The sequence below is a fragment of the Gobius niger genome (genome assembly GCF_951799975.1).
Source record: "Gobius niger genome assembly, chromosome: 10".
In the NCBI taxonomy this organism is placed as follows: domain Eukaryota; kingdom Metazoa; phylum Chordata; class Actinopteri; order Gobiiformes; family Gobiidae; genus Gobius; species Gobius niger.
Genome location: NC_136861.1, coordinates 26,131,902 through 26,153,041, shown reverse-complemented (window position 1 = coordinate 26,153,041; position 21,140 = coordinate 26,131,902). Strand labels below are relative to the sequence as shown.

The 21,140-nt window shown below is 41.5% G+C and overlaps 1 protein-coding gene across 1 annotated transcript; it reads right to left on the bottom strand.

Annotated features, from left to right (window-relative positions):
* Nucleotides 1-459: 459 nt before the first annotated feature.
* On the bottom strand, nt 460-8,678 carry LOC306969408 (homeobox protein Dlx4a-like; the record flags this gene model as incomplete). Its single annotated transcript, XM_079565029.1, has 3 exons — nt 460-702; nt 6,481-6,677; nt 8,366-8,678. The coding sequence occupies 3 exons, from the start codon at nt 8,676-8,678 to the stop codon at nt 460-462; spliced, it is 753 nt and encodes a 250-aa protein (XP_079421155.1).
* Between the last annotated feature and the right edge of the window lie 12,462 nt (nt 8,679-21,140).

Below are 21,140 nucleotides of genomic sequence, written 5' to 3'. Positions count from 1 at the left end.
CGTCGAGAAAACGCAAAAAGTGGCAAAAGTGGGCGGGGCAGAATAAGGTGAATATCTTACAAGTATCCGAATGCTGCTAGTTGAATATTCTTGTAAACATTGTGCAAAGTATATCACACAGCCCTATATGACTAAAGAGGGGTGATTTCCACAGGTCTTTGCGTTGGCCCCCATGCTTTTAAGAATAATCTGTAAACCTTTTATACTTGCATTACAAGCTGTAACAAAATGTCTGACAAATGGCGCCTTTTGAAGAGTTGATATTTCTCACACTGAACAGAACACTTGCTTTTCGCCTCATTGTGGTGGTAAGGTAAGTGCTGAGAAGATCAGATCAATAGTTTGTTGACTTGCTTGATTCAACCTGGCCCAAACGAGCCAGTTTAGCATTTAAGACTTTTAAGTTTACCCTCAAATCCTGCAGTCAACATACAAAAAAAAAAATGTGCTGGTTGTTTGTCACATCATCTGAGTTCTGGGCACTGAGTCCTGCTGATGTCCGGGGTACCAGTGTCCAAAATTGTTCATGTAGGCTCCGGAGTGCACCGGGGCAGCTTTGGTGGCCATGCCGATGTCCCACAGGGAGCAGGGGGAGGACGAGGACGCCGGCGGTGGAGCCAGATGTTCCCCCTCCACTCCGCAAGGTCCGTTCTTCATGATCTTCTTGTACTTGGACCGCTTGTTTTGGAACCAAATTTTCACCTTCAAGACAAAAGAAAGAAATGGCCTGGTTAGCAGGTTTAATGAGGAGTTTATAGTCGTACAGCAGCCAAGCTCGTCTTTTAGATTATGACTTCTGCCACACACACACAAATATAGTGACTTTGAACTGCATGGATTGTTGCAGTTCTTATGAGTCTCTCTTTAGACGTTTGAGTCGGTCAGTAGACGGGACGGGCTGGTCATGCAGCAGTAAAACAGTGAGGGGTGGGTTTTACATTAGCCAAAAAACAACCATTCCTGTTAATATAATGGCACACAAAACAGGTACTCTGCTACACCTTTACAGAACACCAAATTGAATATACGAAATTAATAAATGACTGAATTGATGCTTTGATCTGACTGGCTAAAGCAAAGCCTTGTTGATCCACTCAGCTATACATGCTCTGCTTTTCACAAAAGATCACAAAAGCTCTTCCAGATCAGCATTATTATGTTGTGGTATTGTTTTATCAATTTTCAGCACAAGAGCAAACAGTCCCAGAACAATGCTCGACGGGTGCAGACTTGTAAGAGGACACTAGAGGAAGATTTGCAGAGAGAAAGCAGAACATCCAGCCTATTCGGCAATCCAGCAATCGGCTGTCCTCACTATGAGACGCTCTTCTTATGTTGCTGATAAAAGTTGGCGCGTGTGCTGCTTTGTTAGCCAGGGCAGCAAATTGAGCATCAAATTTCATGTCAAGCAACCTGTCATCGTTGTGAGAGCACTACTTCATCATTAATAATTGCAAGCGGTCAGATAAGGCCTCAACCTTCTCAATATAAGCAAGAGTCTGCAAATGTACAGGACCCACGGAGACAAACTGCCCGATTGGTTAGAACTGATCACGTGGCTTGCGAGCAGAAGCAAAAACAAGGAACACACTCAGAAGAAAAGAAAAAAAAAACATCAGCGACGTGTGCCCTTGAGTGTTCGAGTGTGTGTTGAGGGCTCTGTTTGTTTATTTATATAGAATATCAATGACGCGACTCCACATTTACTAAAGCTAAAAGGGGCCCCAAAGCAGAATTTCGCACAGGACCCATAAAAAGCTCCAAGGCGGCCCTGTTTGAAGTGATGACAATAGATAAGCAATTGTTTCTAATCATCTCCTGTTTTATAGCAGTCATTCTGTTCTGGTAAATGTTCATTTAGGCTAATTAACTTTAAATATGCGGTCAATTATGTCCTTTTCTTTCTGCGATCAAATAACACCCAACTTTCTCACATCCTTTGTCTCAGGTCGTCAAAAAGTTAAATTTAGCATTTCATTAGAACCCTATTGTTCTGTTCTACGCGCTGACGTCAATCCCAGTTCATTATGTGGAATACTTGCATAAAAATCACTCCATAAACAAAACCATTGAAGCTTCAGCTAAACTGCGGCCACAAAACCCGGGGCCCGCAGCACAATTACGACCTTTTCTTGCTCAGAGATACAGGCATCTTATGTTAAGTGTAGTGTATCTTATGGCTTGGAGTCAATCAACAGCGCGTTAAGCTAATTCAGCCGCAGCGAGAGGACTTTTTCACTAATTATTGGTTTCATATTACACCTGCAGCGTGGGGCCTGACAGTTTTCGCTGAGAGCTCGGGTAATGACACCAGCATTAGCCGAGTGGAGTGGCAGAGAGGCAAACCAGGTGTCTGCGACGTTAACACACTGAGCATTTTTATAAATATTGTGGTAAAAGTACTCAAGAGTAACCAGGCAGTTTAAAATCAGGAACAATAACAACATGTTCTGATGTATATTTTGCATTTAGCCTCTGTTTATCTGAGGAACACTGTGTTAGGAAAACTTTACATTAGCCTGTGGCGGTAAATGTTGGCGTGTAGTACGTGGTTATGGTAAACACTTGACTTGTTCCTCCAAAGTTAATTTGCTTCCGTTACTTCTGTTACTACTGTTGCTATTATGATTGCCACTACATTCACATTCACTGAAGTAATAAACGTCACTATGATCGAACCCAAAGTAAGAGACAGTATTTATTCAGTCATTTGTCTCTGTTTTTCAGGACCTTTTGTGACGAGAACTAGTGCAATGTCAAAACAGGAAAGAATCAAAAAGCAAACTATCTAAACTATCCAAACAACAAAAGCATTTTATTAACAGAATCATTTTGGCAAAAGTCTGTGACCCACAACGACTGAAACTGCCGCTATGACACATTTTTGTGCAGTGCGAACCTGTGACCTAATCCTTGCACTCGGCTGGTTGTTGATACGATCTGATGGCCATTTGAGCGGTGTATACGTGCCGCTACGCAGCAGTAACTGGCCACAGTAGGGCCTCACACAGAAAATGGTGGCTGGCCGGCATCCTAATGGCGCGGTATCCAGACCGAGCTGCGGTATGTGATCCCTATCTCACGCCCTGTTTGCGAGTGTTTATATTTCCCACTCCGACTGCACATGTATATGCCCTCACAGGAGCTGAATACATGTGAACTGATATTAAAGCTGAGCGAGTGCTGAAAAAGGTCACTGAAACTCGAAGCGTGGGTTTATGTGTAGCATTGACATTGTCACCACGCAGACTTCTCATGCTGTGTAAGGATCTCTTGCTCTCCGTAAACAAATCTCCAAACTTCAAATCTCATCTTAAATGCTAAATATTGTAGACTCTTATTTTCTACTCTGTCCGGATTAGGACAAATGTTGTGGTAAATGCTGACACTAGATCTACCACAATAGAGAAGCATCCAGCTTCTGTGGTAAGACTCATGGATAACCCCTTGTTTTCTTGTGAACCTCTTGACCCTGGCATGACATGGGCTACTGTCATGATCATAGTTTTCATTTCTGTAAATCAAATATTGCCAAGTTTGTGTGTAACCCTGGGATGTAATAGGATAACTTATGGTTATAAGAAGTAGTTGATCCAATTTCCTAGGTTCGTACAGGAGGGTAAGTAACATAAGTAAAGTTGCAGTGCATGAGAATGAGTGCAGCCACAGGTTAAAGTTATGTTGAAATATATTAAAAATTGCACAATGTGAATAACACACATTCAGTAACAACATTCACAAAATAAATTTTAAATTGTCCCTATCTGAGCTCAGACGTACATTTAGTGCCATTTTGAATGCACTCGTGTTTGTGATGGAAATGTAATTTAGCAAGACTCGAGAAATGACAGAGGTGGATGAAATATTCAAATTGTCTACTTAATGAAAAGTACAAATACAGGAGCAAAGTACTGTATAAGCACAAAAGTATCCACATTCAAAAGTATTTAAGTGAGATTTTCAAAACGGTCAATCGAGGTTTTTGTTTTCAGACTATTGTGATGTTTCTGATCCGAACTTCTTTACATTCACTTTCTGCAAGTCTCAAAGAGATGACTGCAAACAGAAATGCATTTAAAACCACAAATCAAAGAAAATATAAGTGCTTCTTTGTGCCTATATTTACTGGATGTGTTATTTATTTTTTACCATGTTACCGTCACAAATCCCTGTGCCTTTTCCACATTTTGAAACACTGTAAATTTGCTGTTTTCTAAAATGTTATTACTCCGTGACACTGATCAAAATATAATGACGCCTAATGGCCACTCGGGGTAGTTGTTACAATATCCAAATGTGCCTTGCTTTACCGGCGTGTAACAACTTGAGTTCAAGCCAACCGTGATTTCAGAGATATATCCGCTAATGACTAATTCTGCAAGATCCAGTCTTTTTGTCCGTCTGTCATGAAGGCACAGAGTGGATGATCCTTTTACTCCCAGGGTAAACAGAGTGGCTGATTCAAATAGGATTAGGGCCAACATCTCCGTGCCACTTATGTACACTCCACTCACAAGTGCAAGTCGAAAGCGCCGCGCGGCCATTTGTCATCTCGGTTTCCCATCCAGTCGCAACCAGTAACATTCATCGCTACAACTCAAGCCCATATTCTCAAACTTACATGTTCACAAAGGTCTAAACTGGAAGTGATCTGAATGTTGTTAAAGTCAGTTCTTGTTCCCTATACCTCGAGTGTGATGTTGACTATTTACAAATGTTTATCTCTATTCATATTTACTGGTATTTTTTAGTAGCGTGTTGTCTGCGAAATGGAGCTAAAACACTTTCAAACCTTTTATTGCAAAATGTTAAAATTAAGTGTCCACATTTTTAATTACTAGTCCTTTTTTTCCCGTTTTTTAGAGTATATAATCTGAAATTATTCTATATAACTGTAACTATAAAGTGCTATGGCTGATATCACACAATTCGCTTTGTTCGCAATGTAGGGGATGAAAGCAGCTAATGCTAAAACAATACCAACACAGCATGAAACTAAAAGTAGGTTTCTTTAAGTATTTACTGGTTTGTGCAAAAATATTTAAAAAGTCAATTTTGTTCCGCCATAGTCTATAGGCTTTGTATCAACAGATATTTTATTTGAGATCACTAACGTGCCGATAAGTTATGCATATTATAAATTAATAATGATAAATAAATAGACAGTATTTTTCTAACGCAATACAAAGCCCCTGCTACTTTCAATGAATGTAAAATCATTATTGAAGAGTGGAGACGAGGCGGGCACCACACGCCCTGCATTCCTCGTGCCGCTGTTGCGCTGCGTGGCTTTTGTTTTGTGGCACGATAGTTTAGGAGAAATGATCCCTGGTTGACCTTTGCATGACTACACTTTTACAAGGCTGCATCTTATTACGTAAATGGCTGGGTTTAATTGCAGAGACGAGCCCTGCCAAAACGTGACAGCAGTTTGTAAGAATGCACCGGTGCGTGTTTTGGGTTTTCACTCCGATCGTAATACGCCCAGTGTGTGACATTTATTAAAACAACAACCAGGGCTGTACCTCAATATCGGGCAGCACTTTGTTTGCACTTTGTTTGATTTTTGAGTATTGAAAAAAAAAGAACAATTCTAAATTCTAAAACAATTTCTACATTTATATTATGCCCAAATCCTATTGAAATGTATTTAATGCTTCATAAATAGATGTCATGTTGAAAGTTGCACATATATTAAATCAATTAGAATTTATTATAGTATTTTGTCGGGTTATTAAAAGACTACATTTGCCATCAGTACAAAACATGCTCTTAATGACCAGCTTGACACAGAAAATGCAATTTCTGCAGTGGGTAATCAAAGAATGGATTTGGATGAGGACCTAACCCGTTTAAATCTCAAATTCTGCTGACTTTAGTCATCATCTCCATGGAGACGAGCTGGAGACGTACCCACTCTCTGTAAAGTTGCAGTCATGTCTTAGTAGAGCTGAGCCGCTCACAGTAAAAGCACATGTTTGTTTGTTCATTTATGAGCCATTTTTCTATTATGAAAATATCTGTCATAAAATAAATGCTTGTATTTCAATTTTATTTCTTGGGTAAAATTCTGTGGGGTGTGGCTTTAAGTAGATATCGCTAATTCCAGTGAGAGCAGTGGAGGTAGTAGTAGCTGTTGTAGTAATGGTGTCGTAGAATGGCTTATTTAACTTTATTGTGTTTCAGTACTTTATCATAAAAATAAAAAATACAACCTTTCTTCTTACACACACATAGGCAGATTAAGTGAGTTATTCCTATTATTATGAAACTTTTGCTCGACAAATGATTCATCACATCTGATTTTCACTTCTACTTAAATCAGTGGTGCCCGTCTTAATGTGTGTCCGTGGGTCGGTGGGCGGATAAACTGGTGCCTGGTCCACCCGGAGTGACACTTCCTCACAATTTGAGGAGAGCCAACAGAGAGAGACGGCAGGCGGGACACACAGGCCCCGATATGACCCAGACGACCCTTACCTGCGTTTGCGTGAGGCCCAGTTTGGCGGCCAGGTCGGCTCTCTCGGGCAGCGCCAGGTACTGGGTCTGCTGGAAGCGCTGGTTGAGGGCCTGGAGCTGCAGGCTGGAGTAGATGGTGCGAGGTTTGCGGATCTTCTTGCCCTTGCCGTTGAGCCGGACCTCCCCGTTTTCGATCACCGTGGTGGGCTTGTCATGCTCTGCGCACAGAAGAGACAAATCATTTCGGGGTAATCCACCGCATCATCGCGCCTCCCCAATGAGAGGTCACGGTGCAGATGTTTCGTGTACGGCAGATGTGATGGAGTTCAGTTCAATTTGAATGTGGAGACATTTTGTAGCAGGATAGGTAAGAAACAGCTAAACATGTACTGACTTTTTCATTTGTCGACATTATAATAACACAACATCCGCATGATCTTTTTTTCTATGACACCGTAGAGAGAAATAACAATCATAAAGAGGATGTTTGCCAGTGTTGATGACATGCTGCCGGCCCAAATTCATCCATATTATGACAAGAACTCTCAGAGACAACAGCTGTGCACGAGCCCAGGCCCCACAGCAGGCGTCACGGAAAACTCAACCGCTGAAAAGTGAATGGTGTGCTGGCCGCTGCTCCGTGGTGGAGGAAACGCATAACGTATGATGGTGTTCTAAGTGGTCCTTGAACCTTTCTGCGTAGGGTTTGGATGTTTCCCCCAGTTCTTTGCTTTCTCCAATATTGTGCTTTGAATCTCATTGAGCCTTTCCTAAATAAAGGCACAATGAAATATATTCAACAACAAGCCAGTGGTTCCTAAAGGAGGGCGCGAGCACTGAGCTGGGGGTGAATGATTTCAAGATAAGAAATATATATATACATAAATTCATATAGTCTATTTAATTCATTGAAATCAGCAAATAACAGAGTAAACAATGTAAATACATAAACCATGTTTTAAATGTTTTGTTTTTGTTTGATGTGATCTGTATTACTGATGAGTTTCTACATCAGGGGTCCTGGATTGTGCCTGTGGTCATTTGGGGCGGGAAATTGTTGCTTTGGAAATGATTAGAGATTTTGGTTTCTTTCTTTTAATGGGTCGTAACAAAACTCAATAAATACTTAATAATGGTTTATATATTTTGTATTAGAAACAGACGCTACCCTTAAAAGTTTAGGGGGGTTCAGTGCATATTAAATGACTTCGTATCGCTGTGTGAGTGTGACACTTGGCTTTTTTTGTGATACCTCACACTCCGGGGCCACAGTTTTCATGGGGAGAGAAATTATTTTTAGTTCTGTAAAGCGGTGTGGTCAACATGATTGTTTTGTTTTTTGCTTGTCACAAATACATATCACTTAGGTCCTTATCAACAAAGGGAGTACATTAATATTGCCTGAATATTGCCCACGTTTTCCTGGATATAATCCTGTAGAAAAGAGGGGAAATGACATGAATCTTGGACATTATAAAGTGTGCACCACAATGTTTAACTTTACCACTGGCGATAAAACCTTAAACTTCCTTTGATTTGACTTTTCATATCATAATTTATTTATTTATTTGATTTATTTCCACATTATTGGCAAATTATTATTATTATTATTATTATTATTATTATTATTATTATTATTATTATTATTATTATTATTATTATTATTAGCTATTATTATTAGAGCATAATATTTGCTATTATTATTAGCTATTAGTAACAGCAGTAGAAGTAGGCCTATAGCATTAGTAGTAATAGTAATAGTAATAGTAGTAATAGCAGTAGGAGTAATAAATTAGAAGAAGGCCTAATAGTATTATCATTTATAATCATTGTGTGTTTAGGCCTTTCATTATTCTCCAGGCTCATTCACTCTGCGTAAACACTGATCCTCAGTATTTGTACATACCGGACTCTTCTAGCCTGGAGTGCCCCAGCCCTCCGCTGTGAGCGCCGGGCTGGTACGGCAGGTAAGCCCCGGGGTGGCTGTGGTATGGAGAGTATCCTAAAGGCCGTCCATACGAAGCCCCCGAGGGGAACGGTCCGTCGTGCTGCGAGGGCCCCACGCTGTGCAAACTGTGCACCGGGTAGTGATTGTGTGTCAAGCCCGGGCTGTGCTGCTGGTGTCCGGTATGTCCGGGGTAGCTGTGCCCGCTGAATTCCAAAAAGGCCGACTTGGACGGGTCAGACAGAGCGTCCGGCATGGAGCTCATAGTCATCATTGGGCCCAGGACTCTGGTGCGCTCTTGTGTCCGCTAAGAACTCCAGTCCGAACACGTTTTCAAACAAGCCATAACGCGGACGAGAATCACACCACAGGAGCGAGCAGTCATGAAATGCTAAATCTTTCAAATGCAACTTTACAACAGACTGGGAGCGACACCCCCGTATGGTCCCGTAGTCCAGCGGGTCTTCTTCGGCTACATTCCCAGTTGTGCGCGATGCCGCTATCCTCGAAACCCCTGTGTTCTCGGGGTCCTTTGAGCCGAGGCGCAGGAGGACTTTGCAGGCACCGGATAACAGCTCCGCTCCGTTTCTCTGGCGCCTCTCGTCGGTCCAAACAGCGCGGACTCGCCCTGCACAGAAGAACCGTTTGGTGAAGATGAGGCTGCGTTTGCTTCGCTCGCTTCAGTTCATCGCGACTGTGGCCGTGCAGCCTGGTGTCTGCCTCATGCGCGCACAGCCCTCTCATTGGCTGCAGCGTCACCAACCACAGCACGAGCCACTCAGCGTGCACGGGCCAGAGAACAGGCCCGAAGCAGCGCGGGAACACACGCGTAAAACTATTACGCACGCCTCAACCGAGCAGGAAGATTATAGACTTTTATATTTTACTCCTGCTGTTGATGCAGATCAGCCAACGGTCAATGCGAGCCTTAGCATTAATGTTTAGTCCACGCGGGATATTCATGACAGGACAATATGTAGAAAAAAATAAACCAAGTTCAGAGGAGTTTCTGTGGATATTCCCTTGTTTCCACAGGCCCTATAAATGCATTAGCTCAATGCCTGCACCACAGTGTGTATTTTCTGTAACAAAGCCCGCGCTCAGGTGACCTGTAGGTTTTATATCACACTGTTTCCAGCAGAAAGAGGCTAAACGTCATCCCTATAACATTTGTCGTTGATGCATTTTGACCGAATATTGAAACGGTCTCCCATGTGCGCGCGCTCACACATACACACACGTGCGCGGCCTCGTGCGCTGCTCCGCTTGTGGTCCCGCGCCACATAACCATCAACAAACAGTGGCTTTCGAGAGTCTAAACTCTAAACTTGTGATTTCGGCTGAACGCTGTCATTTCAGTCAATCTTTTGTCATTATGCGCTCATGTGGAAATCCCGGAGCACGCGCCCGCTGAGCCAAACGAGACACGCGGGGGAATAAAGGAACACCGATGCTGCGGCGAAACTCAGTCTTGCAATATTGAAGAAGATTTATTTAGAAATAGGCTAATAAAATAAATAACTGCTCACTTGTGCCTCTGGCTTAAAGTCTGTTAGACGCAGTAATTTATTTTCTTACTCTCTGCATTTCTAAGTGAACAGGCAGCCTATGCGTGGCTGCATAAACTGCAATTTAAAATTAAAAATAAATAAATAAATAAATAGCTGCCTGTGAGACATTATTGCACGTGCTGACGTAAAGTGAAGAGTTGAAAATAAATTACATTAAATGACATTAAAATACATAAAAATACGGATTTGGATTCAGGCCTGATCCATATGGCGATGTGACCGAGCATGACTAACGTAGCTGTGAAATATTTAGTGTGTGTTTTTTTTAGGCCTATACGTTTTTGACACGTGTAAACAAATGAGTGAAGCGCGTGACTGAATTATTTGTGACTAATTTGACCCTGACATGCAGGAATGTCCCGATATTAAAATGAGACAAAGCCTCATTATAACAGCAATTGAACATGACAATGGGAAGCGCGCAGCCACTTGACTTGCAATAATAATTAGTAGTCTGCCATGTATATTGTGAGGACAGCCACTGAGGCGGAGTGACACCAGGAGATGTTGTGGCGTGTTCTGCCTCGCACCGGCTGATCGTGTGAGGAGTTATGACAGATCCACGCGGCACTCCGGCTCTCATGTGCTGCCAACATTCCTCCTCTCCTTGATTTCATCTCTGGCAGAGCTCGGCAACACCCTCCTCACCATCAATGCTGTTATTTAGTGGCACGGTTTCTGTCGTCGACTCTGCCCCGGCTCTCTGTGAGGGTAAAGTGCTCATTTTGGCATGTTAAAGAGGCAAACATGGGAACAAATTATTGCTCCCTTAAAACTCATCTGTTAATGTTCGTCTTGACATGTAGAACATTCAACTTCTTTGCCCCAGTTAAGTAGATGTTTCTTCTTTTTTCTTCATTATTACCCATTGTATGTCAGTGAGAGAATGCTTCGTAAATGGCCCTTCTTGAGTTTTACTTGTAAGTTTCCCTGCACTCATTCAAAGCAGCAATAACATTATTTTAGTTCCACTTTTTCAGAGCGGGGTCCCCGGGGCAGTGGTCTCAGCAGAAACGCGTGTCCTCGTCTATATTACAGTAATAGGTTCCCAACTATGACAATAAATAAGAGAATGTTGCAGGAGTAAACAAAAACACATACATATTCCTTGCAGACTTCCTCCAGCTCCTCCGGGGGGTCCTGAGACCTAAAGACCTGGAGATAATCCCTCCAGTGTGTCCTGAGTCCTCCCCGGGGCCTCCTCCCAGTGGGACATGTCCGGAACACCTCCCCAGTGAGGCCTCTAAAACAGAGGAGAAGCAGCTCTACTTCAAGCTCCTCGATGTCCAATATCAGAGAAGCTGGACCTGCTTTGTCAACCTGTTCACTGACTATGGCAATAAAACCTATTTTATCAGTGGAGACTGTGGACATCAACATTGTCCCAGACATTTTCATGTGTGATGACGGTCCTTTAAACGTCATTGGAAATCAATTGATGTTTGAAATGTGAAGTAATGGAAAGTTTCTAACGTTGTTTCTGTAAGATACACTGTTATAACTGCTGATGACTTATGACCGCAGTGTTAATTTTGACAACATATTTTAATTTAGTTTAATCTTAGTCTTTTGACGAACATGTAATTCGATTTTAGTCTAGTTTTAGTCAAAAAAAAATCTTCAATTTTAGTCGACTAAAATTGAAATTGACTAGTTTTAGTCGACTTTATGATAATATTCATTATCATCATATTTAATCTTGTTCCTCTGCTTCATGGAGCTGCTCCACATGAACAAAGCTCAGAGCTGATCCTTTGGCAGTGACTTTACATGATCTGAGGCTCTTTCAGACGCTCAATAGAAGTTTGAATGATTTTAGTCTCTCCTTTTCATTTTTATTTAGTCTTATTTTAGTCGACTAAAATATCTGGACATTTTAGTCATAGTTTTAGTCTCATGTAAAACTTTTAATTTAGTTTTAGTCAAATTTTAGTCGTCAAAAATATCACTTTGACTAAAATTAAGACTAAATATTTTAGTCGACGAAATTAACACTGTATGACTGGAATAGGAAAGGTGTCAATATAATGTCTCACGTTATGTGTCATAGTGAGCCCGTCGAGTTCTCATTATTCTCATGGTGTCCAGTGGGTCGGGAGTAAAGAGTTTTCTCTGTTTTGTGTTTTGTTTGAAAAGAAAGTGTACCAAGGTAATACATACACAATGGAATAATGTGTATTAGTAATTTGGAGGTACATAATGTCATTAAACTTAAGACACTCTTATTACATTATTCCACTGTGTATCTAACCCATAGGTACACACGGTTACACATTCTTATATAGCACATTACATTGTGCTGAATATGTCAGGTACAAGGGCAGTGTAAAATAAAGTGTTTCCAAATATTTGATTGTGAAATGCAGATATTTTAGTGGTTGCTTTGTGATATGCTGTGTAGACCCACAAGGTGCAGAGCTAAGACGGCGTCTTTGTGCTCTGCCTTTGACTGGTGTGTTTTACCATTTTACCCTCTCAAGCATCAATAAACCTGTGAGAAAGTCACTACATTTGGCAGCCATTACGAGAGTGGTATTCACTGTTACCAGAGGGACACAGTCGTAAGGTTCAACATCAAACTGTCAAATCGACATTTCCGATAGAAATGAGTGGGCTGATTGTCAAATGTTTGGAAACAGTGTAATATCCTGAATGACTCTCTGGTATCTGACTATCTTGGTAATTTCATTGACGCCTTTTCCCCTTGACACCATTGAACAGGCGCAGCGTTTCAGCCGTGCTTGTGTATTGGGTCCAAATGTTCACATAAAAATGCTCCCACTGTGCGCTGCAACCATTGGGGGGGGGGTTAGATATTTGGAGCAGAGAGGCAGCCTCAGTTCATCTGTGATCCTTCAGGTGAGCGAGGGTAAGGCAGATGCTGCTGACTCTAGACTGTAATTACGCCGTGCCATTATGGTGCGCACAACAAAGGCGAGCCCTCCAGCCCTGCAGCAGCCTGAACCGTGGAGCCGGGGCTTGCGCTTCTATTCACACTGTAGTTAATAACAATACAGCTCAATGCCGGGCAGACAGCACGGCGTCAGCCCGCCCACCTGTGTCTGGTGCGTGTGTGTGTGGATGCACAGGAGGCTGAGGAGGGCGTGTCCCAGACAATGAGAGAGGAGAGTATGACAAGCTGCTTCACTACACTCAGCAGACAACAAGGTAACCTTTACAACCTGACGTACGGGAACTTTGACAGTTTACAGGGCCAACATCATCCACCAAGCAGGGGTTTGATCACAGTCATGAAGCCCATATATGTGTAATGCCAAAAAAGGGAACAAATCCACTCGACCCAGCGCATTATAGGCCTAGCTCATCAAATCTTATTTATGATGAAATGAATTCAAAAACAAAGTGTATCAAATTATTTACCATGATGTTTTAAGCCATTTTCCAAACCAGTGAGCGAACCACACATTTTTAAAACACACAGGAGCTGAAAGAGACGCTGAGGGCAGTTTTGTCAGCTGTGTTCCCAGATCTCAGGCTTCTCCACCGCTTGACCTTACAGTATTTATCATCCAACTCTAAGCGTCATTAGGACACGGGGAAAGTCTGGGAGAATGTTTAGTTAAAACAGCAAAAGGACCATCATCAGAGTCCTCTCCTCACTGCTCAGTATAGCGGGTCAAATAACTGTTGAACATGGTGCAATGATACACATTACATAGACCTCCACTCTCCATGAAACAGCACAAAGCATAATGCATTTCAAAATACTGAGTCCTACAAACGCACATGAAAATACACTCACAATTAAACAAAAGTGATTTAGTTCATTCTAGTTATAAATTCATTTATATGATGTAATTCTATTTACTGTCCATTCCATGAAGTGCCCGATAAAGCCTTGTTCTGTAGCATGACAATTGTAAAAGGGTGTTTGGAGTTAACAATTTCAGCTCTCCATAAAATGAATAGGCCATTTAACCGTTACAATTACAAGCTTTTGTGAAGAAGAGTAAACACCCACACAAATCTCTATTCTTGCCATTGTGACATATTTTGAATTAGCTGCAAAATGGCGACATTTAAAATAGAACAATGCAATAGTTAGACTGATTGCACCAGCAGAACAAAAGATTTTTAAGGGGACGTGCCCATTTTTCAAATCGTAGGGAGAAATGTATTTTCTCCCCTTGCAGAATATTGTTTTGGCATTTGATTTCTGCTTGTTTTAAACATTACAGTGCCGCTTTACCCCCGACCCGAGTGAAATGGGCTTATAAACTCTGAGGAAAGTTACCAGTGGGTTACTTTAAACTTAAGCTTCTTTTTCTTTGACTGTTATTTGTTTGGTGCTTATTATGAGCTACATTGTTCTTAATATCTTACTGTAATTACATGTAAAATTTGAAGGACAGCATGATTCACTCATTTAAAATGTACCCACTGGTATTCTCTATGGGCACAATATTTATTTATTCACTTTTTGTTATTAAGCGTCATTCCACATACAGTACGTATACATACATATACATATACATATACATATACATATACATATACATATACATATACATATACATATACATATACATATACATATACATATACATATACATATACATATAACCAAGTGATCAATAGCTCCAATCTCGGTTTTGTAATTTCTTAACTCTGTATAAAAACACAGCCAGAGCGTCACGTGTCAACAGTCATTACTTTCCTGCCTGTCACCTGAATGACGAGCTTTGATCTGAGATAATTGTACATGCCCATCATTTGTTTACTTGTTTGTACATCGATACAGTCATCATTAATTCAGTTCAGTTCATTCATTCCGTGCACATGCAGGGATTACTAGGTGTGTCCAGTAAACAAAATTACAGATGCAAATTTACTTACTCTTTGCCACACCAGTAAAACAAGTTCAGCACTTGTTTATTCCAACAGTAAGTAAGTAACAATAAGTATGATGCAAATTCAATGTTACCGTTTTTTTAACTGAAAAAATATGGAATTATCAAGGTAAATATTGATGATGACGATTTCTTGTTAAACCAGGAATATTTTCCTGTGTAATTATTATTTCTCATTCCAACATAATGCCATAATCTGGACCAAATGAGGTCAGTTTGCCACACATGAGTAAAGGAAAGGTTTGTGAGGTGGATTCTTCCGTCGTGGAGGTGAAGTGGTGCTTGCAGCTCCACAAAGTAAGGACTTTTTATTAATTTAGTACAAGATTAGTAGTAAGATAGAAGGCCCTATAGCTGACTTTTATTTTTTGTAGGGCAACATTCTTTTTGCGCCACAAAAATATGTTGTAAAAGTAGCAATTTCTGGGGGAAAATAACCCTTTTAAGAATAAAAAGGCAAAAATGAAATCTATTTTGCACATCATTCTAAATAATAATTTTGAGTCCTTTGCTCAAAGACAGTGTCAGTACCACAGTAGACCTGTTTTACCTCCTGCGATACTGTCACATGAGGTGAGGTTTGGAGGAACACCTCCCTTGAGTAGTAAATGAGAGGTGTGTGGTGCTTGCACGTTTGAGAAAACGTAATACACTGCAATCAGAGAAACGCCTTTGTTTGATCCAAAACAGAATGTCATGGAAAAAGCCAATCAAACCTGTGCTAAGAATTATAATTACCAAACTACGTAAATATCATGCCACTGTTGTCTTGGCAACGGACTTAATCAAGAAAAAAACACACGCCTTGTGTTAAAACTGTATCACTGGTGAATCTTTTATCATAATTCAAAGCAGAAGCAGCTACTATTATAGCTACAGATGAAATATCAAACTACACAGTTCAGCAATAACATCAACTTACATCGTCAACAAATCCAAAATGAATTAATAGTAATAAATGTTATATTTGCATCTGTGGTTCTGGGCACATTCTGGATCTGTGGCCCATGTGAAAAGCATTGGACTACAGAGAAGTGTCTCGATCTCCAAATCTAAGGTCAGTACTGGAATGGCCTTTTCTTATACTATTTTTTATTATCTTGCCTGAAACCAAGAACCTGTCTTTAAAGGGGCTAGATGGAAGTTTGCCATTTTATACTCACTACTGCCACCTCAGGTCTTATGTGTAACTGCACCTTCTATATTAAGCTCGTGCATGACGGCACTTCGGACCGAAGTAACACCTTTTTGAGTGACAGTGCAGGATTTTAGAGGCAGTTGTGGTGAACAGGTCTGGGCTCATTCTACACATTAGGACATTGTTGGAACATGTAGCGGGAGGAAAATACATAATTTTAACAACAACGTATAGTCCCTTTAAAACACATCCAGTGCAAAATGAACACACAGATTCATGTAACACACCGCACCATATTGTAGCTCATTTCCAGTGGTTTGTTTCGCACTCACAAACATACACCCATTGATTCTGAACTATTATTGGCAGGGGAAATCAGAGCACCCAGAGGAAACCTATCTTGACTCTGGGAGAACACGTAGAGAAAGGCCCCTCATGATCGGGGACCCTCTTGCTGTGAGGTAAGAGCACTGATTGCCCTGGCGATGGGTCAGGCTCCTGTATTTTTCTGCCTAGATCTGATGACGTCACAGAACATTTAAGCTGTTCAGTTTAAAGAGCTAGTGCTGCTCTTTTGTGTCTGCGATATATCCTCCCACTGCTACACCTCAGTGTTCTCCTGAGCTGTGTGTGCTCAACGTGAGCTCAGCGGGCTTTCAGTGGAAAGAGCTGGGGGCCATATTTGACACTTTTACCCCATAAACCAGGCTGTGAAACCAAGTCGAACCCCCTTCATGAGATAATACTGTCTGCATGTATTAAAGAGGGCTGTGTGTGGTACAACAGTACAGTTTGGTGCTTTGACTGAGAAATGTATTCATAGTTCCTCTTAATGAAGATACTGCACTTTTAAGCGGTTACAAATGTTGCTCATCCCCGCTTTTGCAACAAGTGCCCTATATGACCAAGGGCTACCATGCAGAAAATGTGCAAATACACGTCTCAGCGCAGTCAATAATAACAACAACACAAGTGCAAGTGGCTCGGGGCCCCTTCAACTGTTTCCAAATGTCATTCTGGGCCCGAGTGTAATGAGCATCACCTCTGAACGCCTGCTAATTATCGAACTGGGGAAGTGGATCGTCATCAGGGCTTCCTATAGTTCATCTGTGTTCTAGCTTCCTCTTGTGCAGTTCATCTGTCTAATGCACTTTTTTTTGTGAGCCAAACAAACACTGCCGCTATTCTACACACTTCGTAAGACTTGCATGGAGGTTTTTTACACCCTGAGATTGTGCATGTGTGTCCGTCTGAAACTGGAGATGAACTCTAACTGCGGCCGCGGACACTCACTCAGCCCTGAACGGTGCTGTGGTTCTGTAATAAAACTCTTAGAGGCGGGCAGGGATTTTCGTAAAGAGTCATTTCCCTGTCATATCTGATCAAAAGTGACGCTGCTGAAAGACCCACTCTGCCTCCTCCGGTGTCTGCGCTGCACTATATAGACTCCAACCAGAGAGGATAAAACTGATATGACATGTGCCAGTGGGTTTTGCTCAACGCTTTAGTTTATGCTTGTAATAGTTGCCTTATAATCCATATAAACACATCATGGGAATGGAACAGCGCCCACAGAATGGCTTTCAAAGGTTTGCTCTAACTGTATAACCGGTTCTTTTTATGGCTCAAAACAGATAAAACAGTGCAATTAATTCACGTATAACTTGGATCACTTTAAAGCAGTAACTCTTGCCCCTGGAGGCCATAAGCGCCACTGCAGGTGTTGTAGCATGTTGCAGTTTTATACTCATTCATTGTCCGTGAGAGTAAATTCTACGCTGACAGAAAAGACAAAGGGACAGAGGGATACTGTACATCCAATTACACAATGGAGATATTTTTTTTCACTCAAACTTGGCTGTAAATGCTGTTTAAAGTGGCGCTAGCCCGCAGTTAGCTTTGGCCGCTAGCCTGTTAGCTTCTTCTTCGTGATTCCATAAGTGTTTATTGCGCCTCCGACCTGGTGGCAGCAAACTTGTAATTGTAGTTTTCTGGCCAGAGACACCAGGGGGAGATGAAAGACCCCCCAATCATCCCATTAACACTTGCATTACCCCCAGAGGGTGTACGAAAAAGGATTTATTAAGTTACTTAGTGTTGCTTTAAAGTTGGCTGATCTATTGCTACAAGATAAGAAACTATAACCCCCAAAACACTTTTGTAATTTTTTCCACATGTTCTGCACAAACTAGTATAAAACTAGACATTTACTACTCGGTGCAAGTTTTTGAAATTATCATTTTGCCAAATACTTGTGCTTGACTACATTCATTTGCCCCTTCGCTCGATGAACTGAGCATTCACTCTGGCCTTTACATCTGTCTGGGGTGTAGCTGGACGTGTTAGGGGAGACGGAGGGGGTCAGTGCGGGTGGAGTGGGGTAGCTGTGGAAGTGCAGGTGAATGCCACAGGCTCATAATCACAGGTCAGGGTCAATGACTCCTGAGAGGAGGGGCGGGCTGCGGGTGGAACAGGTGGTGCTCTGCTGTTCAAAGACATTAGCACAGACCAGGGAGTAGGACACATTCTCTATTCAATAACATGTAGTCATGAAAATCTTCATCACTGATTCTCTGGTTCTGCACTACTGTCCTGTATCAGCTACACAATTCATTCCCTTCATTTCCTTTTGTTCAAATACTTGTAATACATGTGTTGGTGCTGTTTGTTGACGCATCAACATGAATAGCTGGAGCTGGAATCGAGCTGCTAACCTTTCGTGATCCAACTCACTGAGCCACTGACGTCTCAAAATATTTCATGTGATACGTGATAAGGTCAAATGAACCTACTCTTTATTCTGTTATGACAGGTTACTGCGGTGAGCCGAGTGTCATGTGAGTCACTTTAAGAAATGTGACCAATACAGCTGTGGTGTAGTTTGCAGATGTCGATCGTATCAAGGCATCATGTGTCATTAGAGTCACCTGGAGTTCAAATCCTCACTTACAGTAAAGTGGCTTTAAAGGGACTAGTTTAAAAATGTTAAAATTAAGTATTTTCCTCCCTCTACATGTTCCAGCCATGTCCTAAGGTGTAGTATGAACCCAGACCCACCACAACTGCCTCTAAAATCCTACACTGTCACTCAAAAAGGTGTTACTTCGGGTCCGAATTGCCGTCATGCACGAGCTTAATATAGAAGGTGCAGTTACACGTATGACCTGAGGTGGCAGTAGTGAGTATAAAATGGCCAACTTGTGTCTAGCCCCTTTAAACACACTCCTTTAATATGATAAATCTGATTGATTATTTGTTTCTATGTGAGTTCAGAATGGTCAGCTACAGTAATATGAGGGTGTGTGCTCATCCTAAACTTCAAAACAAAACAATGCACATTTGACACTCATTTGGGTCCCGTTGTCGTGCTGTTGCCGTCACTTGAATTCCCTTTATACAGTCTGTGCTTAAATGTTGACTTATGCTGTTACTTGTATGTAAGGCACTTTACAGCGGTATACCTTTGGAAGTGACACGCAACAACAACTCGTACTTTCAGGTTCAAGGGTGAATTGAGTCTTGGCTTGTTATTTTTAGCACCATGTTCAAGATGGCCGACCTCTGTGACGCTCAGGCCCTGGGGTCAGATGTCAGAGGTCAAAATGTCAGTGGGCTGTAATGGCAGTTTATTTTTAGTGCAAACAAGACCGCTATTTACAGCTACATAAAGAGGCTGGTCAGAAAATTATACTTGGGTCGACTTCCATTTATCCGCCCACCGAGCGGTCAATTGCAGCCATGTGTGGACGGAGTAGGGGGTCTGCCCTGCTGCCGCCATCTGTGTGTGTACCAATGTTGGCATGGTCTTTTTGGCCTCGTAAACACCAACCCTACATCACGACCTTGTGATGATTTTAGTAAAGTACCGTGTGTGGTTTCTCTGCATCTGTTTACTTTGGACGTCTGCTATCTTTAATTAGCCTCCCAAATTGTCTGCCTTCGTACTGTAGACGGGACTGACTTCAAACTGACCCTATGGAAGTTTGTTTACACCCTCCCTACATGCACTCAGACGTGCATTATAATCTACCTTTGCAAGACACGCTCTTGTCAGTTTATATACATTAATTATCCCAGAAATTACAGTTCCCTGGTAGATGTCCCCAAACCTCTGTAGACCTGATCAGACCTAATCAGACTGCAGTTCAGACCTGAGGGTGTAGCACATTTTGGGTCCTATAAGACAAACCACTCTGAATTCACTGAAACTGGTGGTGCATATGTTTTATATGGGGGCAACGTACCCTTTTGCACCTGTACTATATCACGGACACTCACATTATTGGACAGAATCCATCAAAATCTGATAGAACAGCAAATGAAACGTTGACTCTCAATCGGCCTCTGTTGCCAAGCCGTTACCATGCTTTGACTCACTTACATACCCACTACTATAATAGTTTTAGCCCTATAACAAACGTCAAAGCTTTTAACTTAACATTCCTCTTCAAGGTAAGCGACTCTTACAGTGTGGATATTAAGCTTTCCGGCTTTAAAGTGCATATGACACATTAGACACAAGTTTTGCTAAAACATAGTAAACACAATTATATTTATATATAAGATTTTGCTAAGAATTTTATCCACCTTTCATTAGTTTGGCCATATCTGTGACACTGACAGGAAGTGACATAGCTGAAGGCAAACAATTTTAAACTGTTGCCGTGCCAACCATGTTATGTCGATGGGAAATGACTCCACTTATGTCAGAAGTCGGAAAATCGGACTAAGATAAAAAGGTTTTCTCCAAATTGCATCGTTCCAGTTGTCCAGGTCGGAAACATCAGAGGTAGACCCATGCTCGAGCATCGTTTACAGAGAAACTTCATTGTAACATTATACGTATTTAATGGAATTGCTAATTAATTAATTGTTGTAAAAACAGTGATAATATAGCACTAGTAGTAGTAGTTTCATATTTTAATCTTTAATTAAGATCCCAGAAACAGAGCAGTAATGCTTATCCGTTTTGCGTTGACATCTGACAAGTTTATTTGTGAGAAATATTGAAGCTTTATATTTGCTACATGTCACTTAGCCATCTTTAAATGCTCCTTCTCAGGTTTGGTGATTCTGTCCCAAGTTTCCGAGTTGGAATTACAGAGTTGGTGTGCGTTCCAGTTGAAATTTCCAAGTCGGAGCTCAGAAATTCCAAC